Genomic DNA, 16,529 nt, shown 5'->3' on the forward strand with positions numbered 1-16,529 from the left:
TCCACTTCTAAAATACTTGTGCTTTTGCCTTCTGGGACTGATTGGCAAATGCCAACAGCAGGGTTTATGTTGCCCACATAAGACTGTGACGGTCAAACGTGGCTCGACTGGAGAGATTTCTGCAGGAGGCAGGACTTTGGGATCGCATTGGAGGATTGTCCTATTTAATCGTCCCACAGTACACACTGCCCAGGTTTGAAATGAAAGAATTATTGGCATTTCGTTATGCTATAAATCAATGATTATACTATCAGGAAAGTGCTTCCACACATGAAGGATGTGGATACATATTTGGAGTATAGTAAGATTAAGCCATGTGTGCTTTTGGGCACTAGGGTGCCTAAAACACTTACCTTCAGAATACCATGGACGTGAGTCCCAAAGAGCACCAGTTTGATGTGCAAGATTCTTCATGTGTAGGGGTGGGCAAACCAGCCGAAATGTCCCCTGTGGAGAATTTGGCAAATTCTGGGGACAAAATTCAGCTACTTCGCTAAATACACAAACGGAGCAAAAATGCCAATTTCTTATGGTTTTGCGAGCAAAATGTTGCTTTTTTTGGTGAAATGTTGCTTTTTCTGGTGATTTTGTTTTTTTGGCATGAAATTTCACCAAAAGCAGTATTTGCCTAAAAGCGGCAAGGAAAAATCTGCTCCACCGGTTGAAGCAGAAATGTCATTTTGCTGGGCATCATTTCGCACACTCCTACTCCTAAGCGTGGTCGTAACTTACAATTGGTCAAATATTCAGAAAGCACACTGTCCAAGATATGAATACTTTAGGACTGCTTGAACCTAACATTCACCTGGTAATGCACACAAAAAAAACAAACGTATTTCTGAAAATGTGGGCTTATGTGTGTGTACTCTGCTGCGCAATCTTTAAATTAGGCAACTGTGCACAATAGGGATTACAAAAGGATTAACATGTTCTAACTATTGAATCTCTTCTTTTCTCTTGGCTGCAGCTGGGTTTCCAAAGGCTTTTTGTCACTTCCTACACACTTGTTGCCAAATGGAAAGGGTGTACTAGTTAGTCTAGAAAATACCCTACCATAGCACAGACGGTATATTATGTTGGCCGAAAACCAACCGCATCATATGCCCAGCATCGCCAGTACAAAATTGTCAGCATAACCATAGAGCGTCCATTTTGTACCAACAGAATCGGCCATTTTGCTTTCCCTTGCTTTTCTGTTCAAATGCTTTGCAAAAATGAATTGAATTTCGTTCTGCTCCTGCACAGTGCGAGGCCACAAGTTACATGTTGAGAGACTAGCCCAGAGAGAAATACACTGTTTTCCTCCCTCACAAGTCCTTGAAGGCGAGCAGAGAGGTATTTAATCACCAAGTCAGGTAGACGTATTGCTCCACTTACTCCTGGATCCCCTCGGTAGACGTTATATGTGGAGATAGGTGTGGGAAATGCTTTTTCAAATCATTTTGACTATCTGTGTAAGCTGTGACCTGGTGGATAGTGCTTTCCTCTCCCTGAGGACACGCCAGAAAGCCTACTTTTTGCAGATCTGTAGCAAGTTACACAGCTGTTTATAACTTATGCCAGACCATGCACAAATCGCCCAGGAGGACATGCTTTTGTGATTCTGGCATAAGACCTTTTGTGAATAAGTTGTGGCTTCCAGGTTTGTGAGTTGGTCCTTTTTAGGGTTTGGTAGATTACTGCGCAGCATATTTTGTCTAAGGAGAATTTGTCGCTGTTTTATTGGATGAATATTGCCACCTATATATGTGGGGGTGGGTTTAGGAATATAATTAATGTAGGGGGAATAAGGGGGTGGCTACGAGGGGTCTCCCCCTATGGCAAAATCAACCTGTCAAAAACAAAATTAGATGAATTCTCCATGACCAAATCTACTGGATCAAATCACCCTAAACCCTTTTTTAAGGGCAAACGTATGCTTACTCTTGGAAAAGCTATGCAAATTGTACTCTCTCCGTGCTAAGCGTTTTGCTGCACAGCCACCTTTGCACAATTGCCTGGTTCACTGATTTCTTAGAATGGGAAAACAAATGCTGCCAGACGTCAACTTTCCGCAATGAATGACCAAGACTTCCATTGTTAGGGGGTCATTCCATTGTCAGATGGAAGCATGCAATGACCAAGACAACGTTCTTTATTCATTTATTTTACCTGGGCGACCTTCAATGCCTGGAAAGCCTGTGACACCTGGAAAACAAAGTTGTTTGTTTACATCTTGCATTGCAATTATTTGACGATAATGATGGGCTATACCAATACAGAAAAAGAGATGTATCATACTATATATGCATATCTAGAGGCAATTGATGATACACAATAATGCACTAGTCACTTTATCAATATGTATGTTTAGAAAATGCACGGATTTACTGCACTTAAGAAGCATTTACCAATGATGCCCAATTACATGGTGCAATCTCCATCTTGACAACATGCAGTTTTTGATTGTATACTGCAATTGAACTCGGCAGCCATATCAAATGTGCATGATGCTGGAATTGTCTTTGCACTTAAAATAACAGGCAAAGATGGCCGAGATGTTAGTAAAGCTTTCTGAAGTGACATGTCTTGAAGCTTAAAGGGTCCCTGTCATGTGACTAGAGTTGAATGCAGGACAAAGACTGATATGTGGGGAAATGTCTTCTCTGTGAAAAGAACAGTGAGCTAAAGACTTGGTTGAGACTCTCCCAGGGGCCATCCAACCAAGAACAAGTCAATGGGCTGTGTTCATGCTGGTAGAGAGTTTCCCAGACCCCCCTCTGTTTTAGAGTTCAATGAACTCCCGTATTTGTTTTGCTTTTTTCAAATGTTTTGTAACTCTGTAGGTGCATTCACTGTGTGATCAAGCACTGTGGGAGGCGCGAAGCGCGTTGCATGCATGTTTTGTATGCTGCCTGCAGACTATTTTTTGCCTTTAATAAAATTACACATCAATTTGAATTTTTTTCCATGTCTTGGGACATCTTTATTTTCAGCATTGGAGTCTTGCTGTAGAGTGCTGTCCAAGCACCTTAATGCGCATTTCTATTAATATATATATAGTCTTGTGTGCTTGGGCATTTTTTGGTAGGTGTTTGTGGGAGAGCTTTCTCCTCCCCAGCACCTTTACCCTTCTGTTTAACATATATTGAGTGTAGCCTGCTCTAGCCCGGTAGCACCAGCTCAGTAATGAGGCAGAGCGCAATTTGTTGGCTAATCATCTGCTTTACTAAATATATATATATATATATATATTTGCAAAACCGGGAAAAAGAATTCCAATTCTCCCAGGGAGGGATGGCACTCGTGGCAAGACACAAACCGCTGGTATAAATTACTTCCTCAAATCAAACCAATGCAGTATGGCGTTTAATTCAATGTCCAGTTTTATTAGGCATCAGCCAGATTAAAAAGTGCACGGTACAACGCGTTTCGCCGCTTACTCGCGGCTTGTTCACGTACAAGTGAAACCCACAACCAACTGTGTACATATAGGTGTTTCAAGCAATTAACCAGTCTCTATGGTTCTTTGTGCCATTAGTCCTTTGTCACTCTCTAGTACCGGCATAAATTGCTTCCATGAATGGAGAGAAAACAAGGCGGCCATTTTGTAAGAGGCAAATTTGTCTTGTATAATAGAACAGAAGGAATTGTTTGTTTCTGGCTAATATGACCCAAGTGGGTTAAATCTTTTGTAAGTTACATGTTACATACATATTTATTTATTTATAGTACAGTGTGATTGTACTGTGTTAGCCAAAATAAAATAGCAAGTCAATCACTCAAATAGGCTGACAAACCAATTTATTTGTGAGCTTTCATGGTCTTGACCACGCCCTCAGGTAGCAAACAAAATATACCGAAAGCGGTTCATTTTAAACCATCCCGTTTTCAGTGCATGGTGAAACATAGATATTCACATTAAGGTGCCGCCATTTTGTCATGGTGAAGGATTACAAGAACAACATGAATACCTTTTGGGCCTCGCTCGCCCTTAATGCCAGGGAAGCCTGGCACTCCCATTTCACCTTTTTCGCCCACGACCTCTGTTGTTCCATCGCTTATAACCTGATCAGAAAAATGTGTATAAGAATCAAAATAATAATGCGAATAGTAGTAACAGGAGTGGGGAATGATTAAGTAAGCGCAAAGTGAACTGAGGCGAGAGAAAGCATTACATTTTTACTCCATTGAATACAGTAATTTTGAATTATAAGGGTAACAGCATCTAACAACTCGGCCAAATTCTTTAAAATCAGCAAGGAGCTGGCCAACCCTGCTGCAGTCTCTACCCCTCCTGTTGCCTCCAGGCTCTTTGCAATGCCCTTGCCTCTCACTTCATTTAAAAAACCCAGGACATCATGTCCACCCTTTCCACTCTCCCCTCTCCATCTGTGCTTGCTGACCCTCTTTTAGCCACCCCCCACCATCCTTCTCGTCCTTTCCTCTTTTCTTCCCTGACGAGGTCACTAGACAAGTCTGATCTATGAAAGCCTTGCCAAAACAGATTCATCCCTGTTCCTCTAAAACCATCAAGGACCACATTGACACCCTCGCTCCGGCCCTTGCTGATTTTTCAAACCACTCCTTTGCCTCAGGATCCTTCCCCTCCCATCTGAAGCACTCCTTTGTGCATCCTCTTCTCAAGAAACCCACAGCTGATCCTTCTTGTCCAGCTAACTATCGCCCAATTTCCATTACTCCCTTTCTGGGCAAACTCCTGGAAAAGTTGGTCATCTCTCAGCTTAACCTTCATTCCAATTGTGTTGGCTGTCTCCATGACCACCAGTCTGGCTTCAGAGCTGCCAGAAGCATGGAAACTGCTCTTGTGAACATCCGTGAAGATCTGCTCTCCAAACTTGACTCTAGCATTCCTTCTGTCCTCATCCTCCTCGATCTCTCTTCTGCCTTCGACATAGTCAACCATACGATCCTGCTCAACCGTCTCCGTGAAAACCTGGGTATCACTGATCAGGCTCTGGCCTGGCTGACCTCTTTCCTCTCAGATTGACCCTCCCAGGTCCAACTTGGGCCCTTCCTATCATCTGTCTTCCTCTCTACCTGTGGTGTTCCCCAGGGGTCTAACCTCTTGCCCTGGCTTTTCAACCAATATCTGGCAACTATCACCCACTGCATTGCCATTTTCTGCTCAAATTTCCAGTGCTAAGAATCTTGGGGTCATCTTTGACTCCACCCTTTCCTTCTCCGCCCACATCTCTGAGGTCTCTAAAAAGTCTAATTTCCTACTGCACCTCCTCAGAGGTAGTCTGCCTTTCCTCTCCTTCCCCCAGAAGCTCATGGTATCCCAAGCTCTGGTTCTCTCTAGGTTGGACTATTGTAACAGCCTCTTTCTAAATCTACCAGCCTCTACTCTCCGCCCTCTGCAACTAATCCAGAACAGGACTGCAAGACTTGTCCTTGGCCTCAAGCCCTGGGATCGTATCTCTCCAGCTCTGAAATCTCTCCATTGGCTCTCAGTGGATGCAAAGATTAAATTCAAAACCCTTGTCATTGTCCACAAGGCTTTCTGGGGCCTGGGTCCAAAATACCTTCAGCTATCCCTCCGCAAATACATCCCCTCTCGAGCTCTTCGCTCCTCTACCTCCAATTCCCTCAGGGTCAGTCGTTTTTCAAAGAAACGAGCTGGGGGTAGATCTCTGTCTTCGGCTGGGGCCTCCTTCTGGAACAGCCTTCCTGCCACTCTAAAACTTGAGTAGAACCATCTCCGGTTCTGGAAGAACCTCAAGGTCTTCCTCTTTTCTTCTGCCTTCGCTCCCCCTCGTGCCTGCTGATCTGTTCTCTCTTGGCACCATGCACCTGGCCACCCTCTGTCTTCCGGGCCCAGGTACCTGCTCACCCTGCCACCCTCCCTCACTGCCTCCGGGCCACCCCTTGCACTTGGGTCTGTCTCTGTACCCATACAGCCTCCCCCCTTTTCTCCCTGCACTTATCAGACCTACCCTGTCTACTGCCTTAAACCTAGCACTTGCAGATTGCTGGCTGCACTACCACTGTTTGTTGCCTTTATTATTTATTTATTTTTCTTTATATGTTTCTACTCTGCTTCACACTTTCCACTTCTCCCCCTTCCATGCACTTTTCCCCTCCCCCTCTCCCATGCACTTGCGGGTTCTCAATGTCACTGGGTCTAGTAAGATCTCTGTTTTGTTCTACCCTGTTCCCCTCCCTTGCCTTGTCGTGCTCTGAAACACTTGTGTACGAGCGCAATAGAAATACAATATCGATATCAATATATCAATAACATGTGAATCAGTCCTTTTTGCATAACTAGGCCCTTTGGAAAGGGAAGCAAAGCTATAAGCGTCTATTGTCCTCCACATCACCTCCAACTCTGAATAAGGTGGTGCAGGTTTGTCGTCCTGAGCATCACTTCCAACTCTGAATAAGGCGGTGCAGGTTTGTCGTCCTCCACATCACCTTCAACTCTGAATAAGGTGGTGCAGGTTTGTCATCCTGAGCATCACTTCCAACTCTGAATAAGGCGGTGCAGGTTTGTCGTCCTCCACATCGCTTGCAACTCTGAAGAAGGCGGTGCAGGTTTGTTGTCCTGAGCATCACTTCCAACTCTGAATAAGGCGGTGCAAGTTTGTCGTCCTCCACATCACTTCCAACTCTGAATAAGGCGGTGCAGGTTTGTCGTCCTGAGCATCACTTCCAACTCTGAATAAGGTGGTGCAGGTTTGTCGTCTTCCACATCACCTCCAACTCTGAATAGGGAGGTGCAGGTTTGTCATCTTGAGCATCACTTCCAACTCTGAATAAGGCAGTGCAGGTTTGTCGTCCTCCACATCACCGTCATCTCTGAATAAGGCGCTGCATGTTTGTCGTCCTCTACAACTCCTCTAACTCTGAATAAGGCGGTGCATGCTTGTTGTCGTCCACATCACCTCCAACTCTGAATAAGGCGGTGCAGGTTTGTAGTCCTGAACATCACTTCCAACTCTGAATGAGGTGGTGCAGGTTTATCATCCTCCACATCACCTCCAACTCTGAATAAGGCGGTGCAGGTTTGTCTTCCTCCAAATCACCTCCAACTCTGAATAAAGCGTTGCTGGTTTGTCATTCTCCACATCACCTCCAACTCTGAATAAGGTGGTGCATGTTTGTCGTCATGAGCATCACTTCCAACTCTGAATAAGGTGGTGCAGGTTTGATGTCCTCCACATCACCTCCAACTCTGAATAAGGCGGTGCAGGTTTGTCGTCCTTCACGTCACCTCCAACTCTGAATAAGGCAGTGCAGGTTTTTTGTCCTCCACATCACCTCCAACTCTGAAGAAGGTGGTGCAGGTTTGTCGTCCTCCATATCACCTCCAACTCTGAATGAGGCGGTGCAGGTTTGCTGTCCTCCACATCACCTCCAACTCTGTATAAGGTGTGCAGGTTTGTCGTCCTCCACATCACCTCCAACTCTGAAAAAAGCGTTCCAGGTTTGTCGTCCTCCACATCACCTCCAACTCTGAATAAGGCAGTGCATGTTTGTCGTCATAAGCATCAATTCCAACTCTGAATAAGGTGGTGCAGGTTTGATGTCCTCCACATCACCTCCAACTCTGAATAAGGCGGTGCAGGTTTGTCGTCCTTCACGTCACCTCCAACTCTGAATAAGGCAGTGCAGGTTTTTTGTCCTCCACATCACCTCCAACTCTGAAGAAGGTGGTGCAGGTTTGTCGTCCTCCATATCACCTCCAACTCTGAATGAGGCGGTGCAGGTTTGTTGTCCTCCACATCACCTCCAACTCTGAATAAGACGTGTAGGTTTGTCATCCTCCACATCACCTCCAATGCTGAATAAGGTGGTGCAAGTTTGTCATCCTCCATATCACCTCCAACTAATGCTGAAAAAGGCAAGGCAGTAAAAATGATTGCAATTCGGTAACCGCCACTTTTTAACCACAAAGCCATTCTCAGTAGTAGACCTAAGTGCTCTGGTCTTTTTAAATCACCCTGTATAGCCATTTCCAGTTAAACCTCTCACTCGTAGGGTAGGAAAAACAATAACTGACAGATGCAAATTCGCTCTAAAAATTCCTGCAGGCAAAAACAATGGTAATAATATTTTCTTTTAATGAAATAACATTGGAATTGTTCTTGAGTCTAATCTGCTTGTCTGAGTTAATAGACCTAAGAACATGAGGCCTATAGTGCTGAAGTACAATGCTTCTTACACTGCAGCGGGTGATATTTTACCCCTCATTCGTATCTTCTCCATTTCTTCCCCCTTGAATGAAGCTTGCTCCTTAAGTATTCCCTTTCTTCCCCCTTGAATGAAGCTTGCTCCTTAAGTATTCCCTTTTTTGGGCCCTGTGTTAGGCCACCCCTTATTAACTGTGATAATACACTACTGAACAATATTTTGCTACTGGAATCCAGCATGCAATATGTTCCTCTTTGCTGAAATCTGGCCCCTTGGGCTGAGGCCAATGATGCTCATTTGCCACCCTGCTAAGAATCCCATTGGTACTAATTTTGTCCTTAAATTTCCACAAACGATCTATTGAATTTTGCATTAAGTCACCCGGACTCAAAAATACTCTGAAAATTATCCAAACTATTCAGAACCCGAAATGCATTGTTGGTTGAATGAATCATTCATATTGGGAAAAGGTTGTATAGTAATTGACCTTTTCACAATTGACCTCGGGAGAATTGACCTAATTTATAAGGTCAATTAAGACATATATGCGGGGGGAAACCCCCCGCAAACCCCCCCCAATCCAAAAACCCCTGCAACCCCCCACCCAATCCCCTTATATTATTTATAATCCAAAACCAACACAATACATATATAAAATAACTAAAATAATATAAAGGTCAATTGTGCAGAAGATCAATTAGGACCACTATAATTAGGTCAATTGTGCAAAAGAACAATTGTCCAGGTCTTCGCTGGAATCTATTTACAGAGCTGGGGCACCGTCTGCAGGAATTGGAGGGAAAACGCAGTTCATCTGATTTCTGATAGGACCGCTCTTTACTGAAGTCCATCCTACATGCATTGCTTTAAACGGTCTTTGAATTAAGTGTTGGTCCTAGAACTGACTCCAGGAGCAGCTTCCACCTTCCAGGTGAGACATTCCACTTTCCGTCTCCCCCAGTGCGATGCTGTGGTGGGTCAAGTACCATGCAGACTGGTGGCGAGGAGAGTCCACATCTAAAAGACTGATGTAGAAGATTGTGGACATCTGCCTTGTAGCAGGTCTGTACAGTAGTTTGGTAGATGATCTGTGCAGGATTTGCTGATCAGAAAGCAGTTAGCTGTTCCTTTAAAGAGGGGGGCAGTCGTGCTGTGGGTGATAATTAGGAAGTCCGGGAATTGATAGTCCGGATGGAGGAATCCATAACATGTTGAACTAATCAGAGCCTACTGTATTATATTCCTTTATTCTGATTGTCAACATGGTACAGCAAATTTTCATGGGAAAGACTTCCATTTAGCAATGATCACACTATCAGGCTTTTTCAAATTAATCTGACGTACGCAAAAGGATTAAATATGTACAAGGAATATTAGGAAGAGGTGGCATTACCCATTACTGAGCACAATGGATGCATAAACGCATCTTCTTAGATCTGCAAAGAGAACTATGCTTTAGCGGGTGGGATTTTGATGGGCAGAACTATGAAGTATGTCAATTATATTTGTACTCTTTTATGCAGATCTATGAAGAATCCTGCCTCCCCGCATGGCCATTTTACCACATTTCCATGTTTTTTTTTATAAGGGGGGGGGCCTGTCCTACAATGCTCCCAGCCATTGCCCCCCCCCCCCCATAACGCACTACTTGACCCTTTGCCCCAACTTACTGCATTTTACAGCAGTGAAATATCCAGTGGCAAAATGCAATGAAAGGGCTGCAGAGAAAGTGGATGAGGCCATTTTGTGCAATTTGTCCTTCGTGTTGGCAGATCTTCCAGGTATCTCGCCGCATAGGGTTAACCTCGGGAGTACGCAATCCGGGGAGGTTTCGGTCAGATCAAATTCCAATTCCATTAAGACTGAGAAGCCTGACGTTACCAAAAATATTCAAATATTTTCTCAATTTTCTCTGCCATTTCTGGCCAGCACCTTTTCCTGCACCCTACACTTTCCATTGAACATAGATTAGAGACATCCCATTGGGGCGTGTTGAGGAAGCCTGGGGGTTCCTACAATGAGAGAGTAGTCTCCCCAGTGGCAAATAAAGCGCTATGTCAACATTCTATCTACACCCATGGTAAGTAGAGGAATTCCATCAAGAAATAACACTGGTGTGGCAGTCATCCACACCACAGCTGGTTGGCTCCTTCTATTGGTTTTTCCGCCTTCCTCCGCTTCTCTTAATACTAACCCTCTCCCCTCCTAACATTTTCTAACACCTTCCACTAAACCCATCCATCCACGTGGGCTCATTATGCCTTTGGATTTCTACATCAACTTTGACTGAGCTACCACGAAGCACCACGTCTTTAGCACTACACTGGGCCTCACATCATTGGCACAGAGAGAGGGTGCTGTCATTTTAAGGATCTTGGGCTTTCCCTTATAGATGAACCTATTCCCAAGTGTGACAGCCAAGCACATGGATACTTTTTTATTTTATTTATTTATTGGACATTTGTATGGCATCTATACAGCAGAAAGCCTTGTCACATTCGGATTGTGTAAGTGCAGTAACTCAGTGCCAGGGGGAGGAGGCCCCAGGGTTGAGGCAGGGTAAGTGCTAGGGGAGACCATGGTGGGCAAATGTGCAGGGAGGAATGGGTAAGGGTAGAGTGCGGGGAACAGGGGTAGACCATACTTAGTAGGCTGGTCAGGGAGAGGTGCCCCGAAATCAAGTGCTGGTAGTGGGGTAGTGTGGAAGACTGATAGGAGGATGACCTGGCCTCTGCAGGGCTCAGAAGGGACCAGGCAGCCAATCATTGCAGCAGGGGGACATTAGCAGGGGAGGGGAAGAGCGAAGGAGGATGAGAAGACGAAAGTCTTGATGAGTTTAAGGAACTTAAGGAGATCCGGCTCAAGTCTGAGAGAGGCGGGGAGACAGTTCTAGAGGGAGGCTCCTGCTGAGGAAAGAGAGATACCCCACAATCTCTGCTTGGAGAATCATTTGACCTGCAGTTAGGAAGGGAAAGTTGGATGTAGCACAATCCCAGGCCCCAGAAAGCCTTGTGATTGATACAGAGGGGCTTGAATTTGATCCTTGCAGCCACCGGGAGCCACTGGAGAGATTTTCGGGCTGGAGACATACAGTCCCTGGGCTTGAGGCCAAGGACAAGTCTTGCAGTCCTATTCTGGATTAGTTGGAGAAGGTGGAGGGAGTAAAGAGGCAGATTGAGCAAGAGGCTGTTGCAGTAGTCCAGCCTGAAGAGAACTAGAGCTCTGGAGACATTGAGTTTCGGGAGCACGGTGAGGAAAGGGAGAAAACCTCTGAGGAGGTAGAGTTAAAAGTGGGCCTTCTTGTTAGGTCTGCAATATAAGGTGAGAAGGAGAGAAAAGAGTAAAAGATGACTCCAAGGTTTTTCGCCTCACAAGAGTGTGAGGAGGGGGCCCTATGAGGGCAGCCAGATTAGGAGGGAAGGAAGGGGCAGGGCTAGCAATGAGAAGCACCTCAGTCTTACTGGCATTAAGACAGAGATTATTGGCAGCTCGCCATGCCTGAATAGCAGTTAGGCCATCAGGAATGAGAGAGGAAGGAGAGGAGGAGGAGGGCAGCTTGAAGGAAAGCTGTTTGTCATCCACATAACACTGGAAATGAGGGGAGAAGGTGGAGAACAAGTGAGCAAGAAGTGCCAGGTAAATTTTGAAAAGCCATGGCAAAAGGATAGAGCCCTGTGGAATGCCGCAGGTGGAGAGTGAAGTAGAGGAGAGAAAAGGGCCCATTTGAACCTGTGAGACCCTATTTGAGAGGAACAAGGTCAACCAAGCAAGTGCCAGGTCTGTGATGCTCAGGCAGGCAATTTGATAGGGTAACATGATTGACAGTGTTGAATGCAGAGGACATATATAGGAGGATAAGAACAGAGGAGTCGAGATTAGAGAGCAGATACTTCTGACCTGCAAACCATCAACCCTACAGAGGTTTGTACCTGATTCACCCTCTAGCCCCTACAAACAGTCCCCTCCCTCTTCTCTGTCAGTGCCACCCACATTAAGACCATTCTAGTATTGTGTTTTATTGCATTTAGTTATTTATATAGTGCTCTTTTCCCACTTGTGTGGCCTCAAAAGGGGGATAAACAAGACTACTTTCCTTTACATCACTTACCCACAAACCACTTGTGCTTTAGGACACTTTAAGAATAAATGTCCCAGCATTTCCTGGGCAGTACAATCCCTCCAACAAATCTGGGAACTTAAAATGCCCATGTGTGCATCCATAAAGGGGGCCAGTATGTCCTGTGTATAATCCTATACTGAATCTCTCCATTCCACAGATTGAACAATATATTCCCAATCGTATCCCAAAACAAGATCATGTCTGGATCTACCCAGATCTTCAGACCATTGTGCAGCAAGGTACAGAGTCCTGTGATCAGTATTGGGAATCAATCTCTCTATATATAAAAGGGAAATGTGTGGATGTGTGTGTGTGTTCAAATTCTCAACATACTTACCAACATGCTACAAACCTGATGTTTGACATGTGGGTAGGTTCCATGGTGTAGACAATGTGCAAAGTATAAAATATACATTGTTCTAATTTATTTTGGAAGCATTATTTTATGTGGTCTGCAAAGCTTGGATGTGTGTGTGTGTGCATTCGTAAAGTTCAGCATACTTCCCAAACAAGCTATAAACCTGAAATTTGGCATGTGGGTAGGTTCCATGGTGTCTAAAATATAAATATACCTTTGTCTATTTTTTAGTTGTTGTAGGAATTACTGTGTGAAGTATGGATACAACTGCTAGTAGCGTTTATAGGGGTTTCATCATTGGATAGGATTAATCATCACCAAACATTGCAACTTCCTAACACATGCCGGTTTTCAAAAAGGTCTCTGGGTGAACCCAACAGTTTCAATGTAGCATGTAAGGACACACACGTTAGCCCGCTCTCTAGGAACGGTTCAGATTGGTCTATGGCTTTCTCCGATAGAATGGGTCCCATTGTTAAAATATCTCCCTCAGTCTGAGCTGTCATCGTCCCACTGGGATCCCATAAGGAAGGGGTTCTTCCCCAGAACTCATTATTAGGACATCCCTCACCTATTGCCTCTGGGAATAGTCATTACCCCTTATTATTAACAATGTTTGCCAACACCAAAAACAACAAACACCCTACTACTAAATGTTTAGGAATTACTGGTTGACAATTCTATTAGGCAGCAGAGCAGGGCTAATATTACTTTTGGGTTGCAAGGGGCAATCACTGAAAAGTCTATCCTTTTCCATGCTGGGCAGCCTAACATTACAAGTGATCCCTTAATTTACCCCATTTGTGCAACTAATATATAGCTCTTACAGTCTGGCATAGACAACCCCTCAGACCAACCCCCCAAAAGCTCAGTGTTAAGGCCTTTTCAGGCCTTCAAACAGATCTATGAGATTTCCATGTGTTTCTCTCTCTGATTGCAACTTTGCTGAATATTTGGAGTCAATTTGACAACTTTTATTACCTCAAAAACATTCAGACTCTATTCCCCTACACCCTTCTATATACAAAGCCCATACGTACCATCATAGTTTTGTTGTGGTAAAAAAGTGTTAAAATAATCGATCAAAAAACATTCAGCAAAGCCTCACTTGGGAAAATGGAGAATGCCCTTCAAACATTATACTCAGGGCTTTAAACCTCCAGATAAACCTCATAAACAAAGCATCAAGGTCCAAATATATTGCAGCGGCATGTTCCAAATCGAGCATTTGAGCTAGATATATATCCGCGTAGGCGTGGTTTTGAGTTTAATGCCATCGATGCTGCCTGTCACTGTCAGAAAAAATATAAGGTCCGTCATCAGAGGTTTTCGTTTATTCTTGCTAGTAATTGGAAATGGTTTCAATTATGCAGATTAAAGCATAGATTGAGGACTTGGATATGCAGATATTCAATAGCAGTCGTGAATTTTAAATGGACAACACAGCCCCCAAGATCTGCTGGGGCACCCTCTCTAATCATCATCAGTTTTGACTTCCAAAGAAAACTTTTAAACCGGCAATCTCCCCCTAGTTGGTTTTACTGCAGGAATTGAATTATTAGGATTTACCAAATATGATAAAATGCTGTCCATATACATGAATAAACCAGGGTTGGACTAGCCCATGGTTATTTCTGCATTGACAGGTCCGCTCCTATTTTACATGCTAAGGGTTAAATAGCTAATGCATTCAGTTGGATTAGGAGTGGGCACTCTACTCATCCCTGAGGCTGGTGCTAGGGCACACAAAGTGGAAAAGAATGCATTAGTGAGAAGTGCAATGCCAGATTTGTCATATAGTAAGCAAATCATGTCCAGAAAGTAACCACTCATGTCAAACTACACAAACCTATCCAATATCCAATACCATTGGACCCTGTCAAATGCTTTTTCTGTGTCCAGGGAGAGGATTACGTCTTCAGCCACACCCTTGAGCGAGGAAATTATATGTAGAAGGTACCACAGATGCAAGTCTACTTTTAGTTGCATTTCAACTATTCTAGCTTGAACTTTCCAATGGTCAGGAAAAAATGTTTCACATCATGGTTTTGTAAAGGTAGATAGCAGTGTGATAAATGCGCCCAGGTGTCATGCATATTAGAGATGAAGATAGATGATGCTCTGACAACGCAAAAGTAATTTGAAACACAGCCCTCTGAATTGGAAAAATGCTATTAATTACTAATGCAATGCCTGATGTACATGTATTATTATTACAAAATATATCAGCTTCTGACATTTTTAAGTGTTAGCTACATCAAGTAGTTAGAAAATATACATCTTATCAATACTGCTGATCTGAATTTTAAATCTCTCGGAGCACTTGCCGCGTTTAAACAAAATTATAGGGGCTATGGAAGCGATATTGCATGTTATTTCAGTCCTTCCTTCTTAGGCATCCCAGGTAGGGATATCATATGCCATTTGATCCTCATAACATTAAAAGAATTTTTGACACAAACAAAAAAATGGTTTAATAAAAAATCCAGAAAACAAGGGCAAGCCAATAAATAATGACAGACGATAAAAGACACGGTTACAAACCACAATTTGGAATTTAAAGGGGGAACCTGGTATTTATTGTTGCAACCCTTTCAGAAGCCTAAGTGGCACACCTGCCATCAGATAATGGATCACCAAATGGCTGCTAGTGGATGGTGGTTTACACAATTACCTTACATTTGCTCCTATGTGTGCGGAGCGACTCAGGCAATGACATACGTGGAAGACAAGAGTCTCAGGGCAAAGAAAAGATTGAAACGGCAGGGGTCACATACATAACCATAACAATCATGTTAACGGTGAAGTAGACATCATACTCTAAAGTGATACATCTGAAGATGGTTTTGGCTAGATTTGGGGTATTGACAAATGGGTCTTTTTGATAGGTTGTTTTCAAAGCTGCGAAAGCACGTGGCTCATTTTACCCTTATGGAAGATTATGATTAGACCAAAAACAGTCTTATTGGCTTGAGCCCAGGTGTCTTAAAAAGTCCAAATAAACTGTAACTGGCTTTCTGAGAGGTTTTTGAAATCATGACGAGGGACTCAACCAATGTATAAGAATGAATAGTTCCGACCTGAGGTGTATGTCCTCCAGTTGCAAATGAAGAAACTGACATGCATGGAGACCGCCTATCGCCCTAAGCATTAAAATGAAATATCCAGGCAAAAACCTGTGACTTCTGGCTGCAAATAAAGAAATTAACGTACATAAAATACACCTCTTACTCTAATGTAAAAAAGGGAATACCCAGACGAAAATCAGTGCCCTTAAGTTGCAAATAAAGCAACTGACATGCATGGAATCCACCTCTCACCCTAACATTAAAATGGAACACCCAAGCAAAAAAGAAATCTAAGCAGCGGAGTGCTCTCCCTCAGCCTGTCCCGTCTGGCGTTGCTGTTACCCAGAGGCACATACAGGGGCGTTGCTAGGGGGGGGACTAAGGGGGCTATAGCCCCTGATCTTTTGGTTGTAGCCCCGGATAGAATCTCAGGAGCTACAGCCAAAAGAGTAGCTAGCCCCCAGTCCCAACAGTTTCAACATCAGCTTAGCCCTGGGTCTTTTCCAGACCTAGCAACTCCCCTGGGCATATAGAAGTAAGTGTGAGGGCAAGCTGACTGAGAGAAGCTCCTCCTGTTTGATAAACATGGCTGCTCGGAGGCTCTGCTTTTTTTTGTTCAAGGCACCTCGGGCATTCTAACACAAGCTCTCTTGGGTCATGTGTTTTACCAATCATTTGTTCCATGCACTATTTTTCATTTTCCAACATTTTGAGGTTCAGTCTACCAGCAAAATGTGGCAGAAACACACTGCAGCCCCCCATTAACACAAACCAACCCCCATCCAAATAAACCACGACCCCCTTTCCCACACATGCTACCTGTACATTTTATTTACAAATATATATT

General features: G+C 43.9%; 1 protein-coding gene across 1 annotated transcript in view; it reads right to left on the minus strand.

Moving 5' to 3' along the window:
• The window catches only part of COL4A1 (collagen type IV alpha 1 chain), a 470,976-nt gene that overhangs the window by 155,287 nt on the left and 299,160 nt on the right, over positions 1 to 16,529 (minus strand). The window contains exons 19-20 of the mRNA XM_069636741.1: positions 3,954 to 4,047; positions 2,152 to 2,187 (exon numbers count right to left, since the gene is read on the minus strand). Of these exons, the coding sequence (XP_069492842.1) occupies positions 2,152 to 2,187; positions 3,954 to 4,047 (130 nt within the window). The remainder of the gene's footprint in view (positions 1 to 2,151; positions 2,188 to 3,953; positions 4,048 to 16,529) is intronic.

This window comes from Ambystoma mexicanum, chromosome 7p, assembly GCF_040938575.1.
Source record: "Ambystoma mexicanum isolate Mex_15411 chromosome 7p, UKY_AmexF1_1, whole genome shotgun sequence".
In the NCBI taxonomy this organism is placed as follows: Eukaryota; Metazoa; Chordata; class Amphibia; order Caudata; family Ambystomatidae; genus Ambystoma; species Ambystoma mexicanum.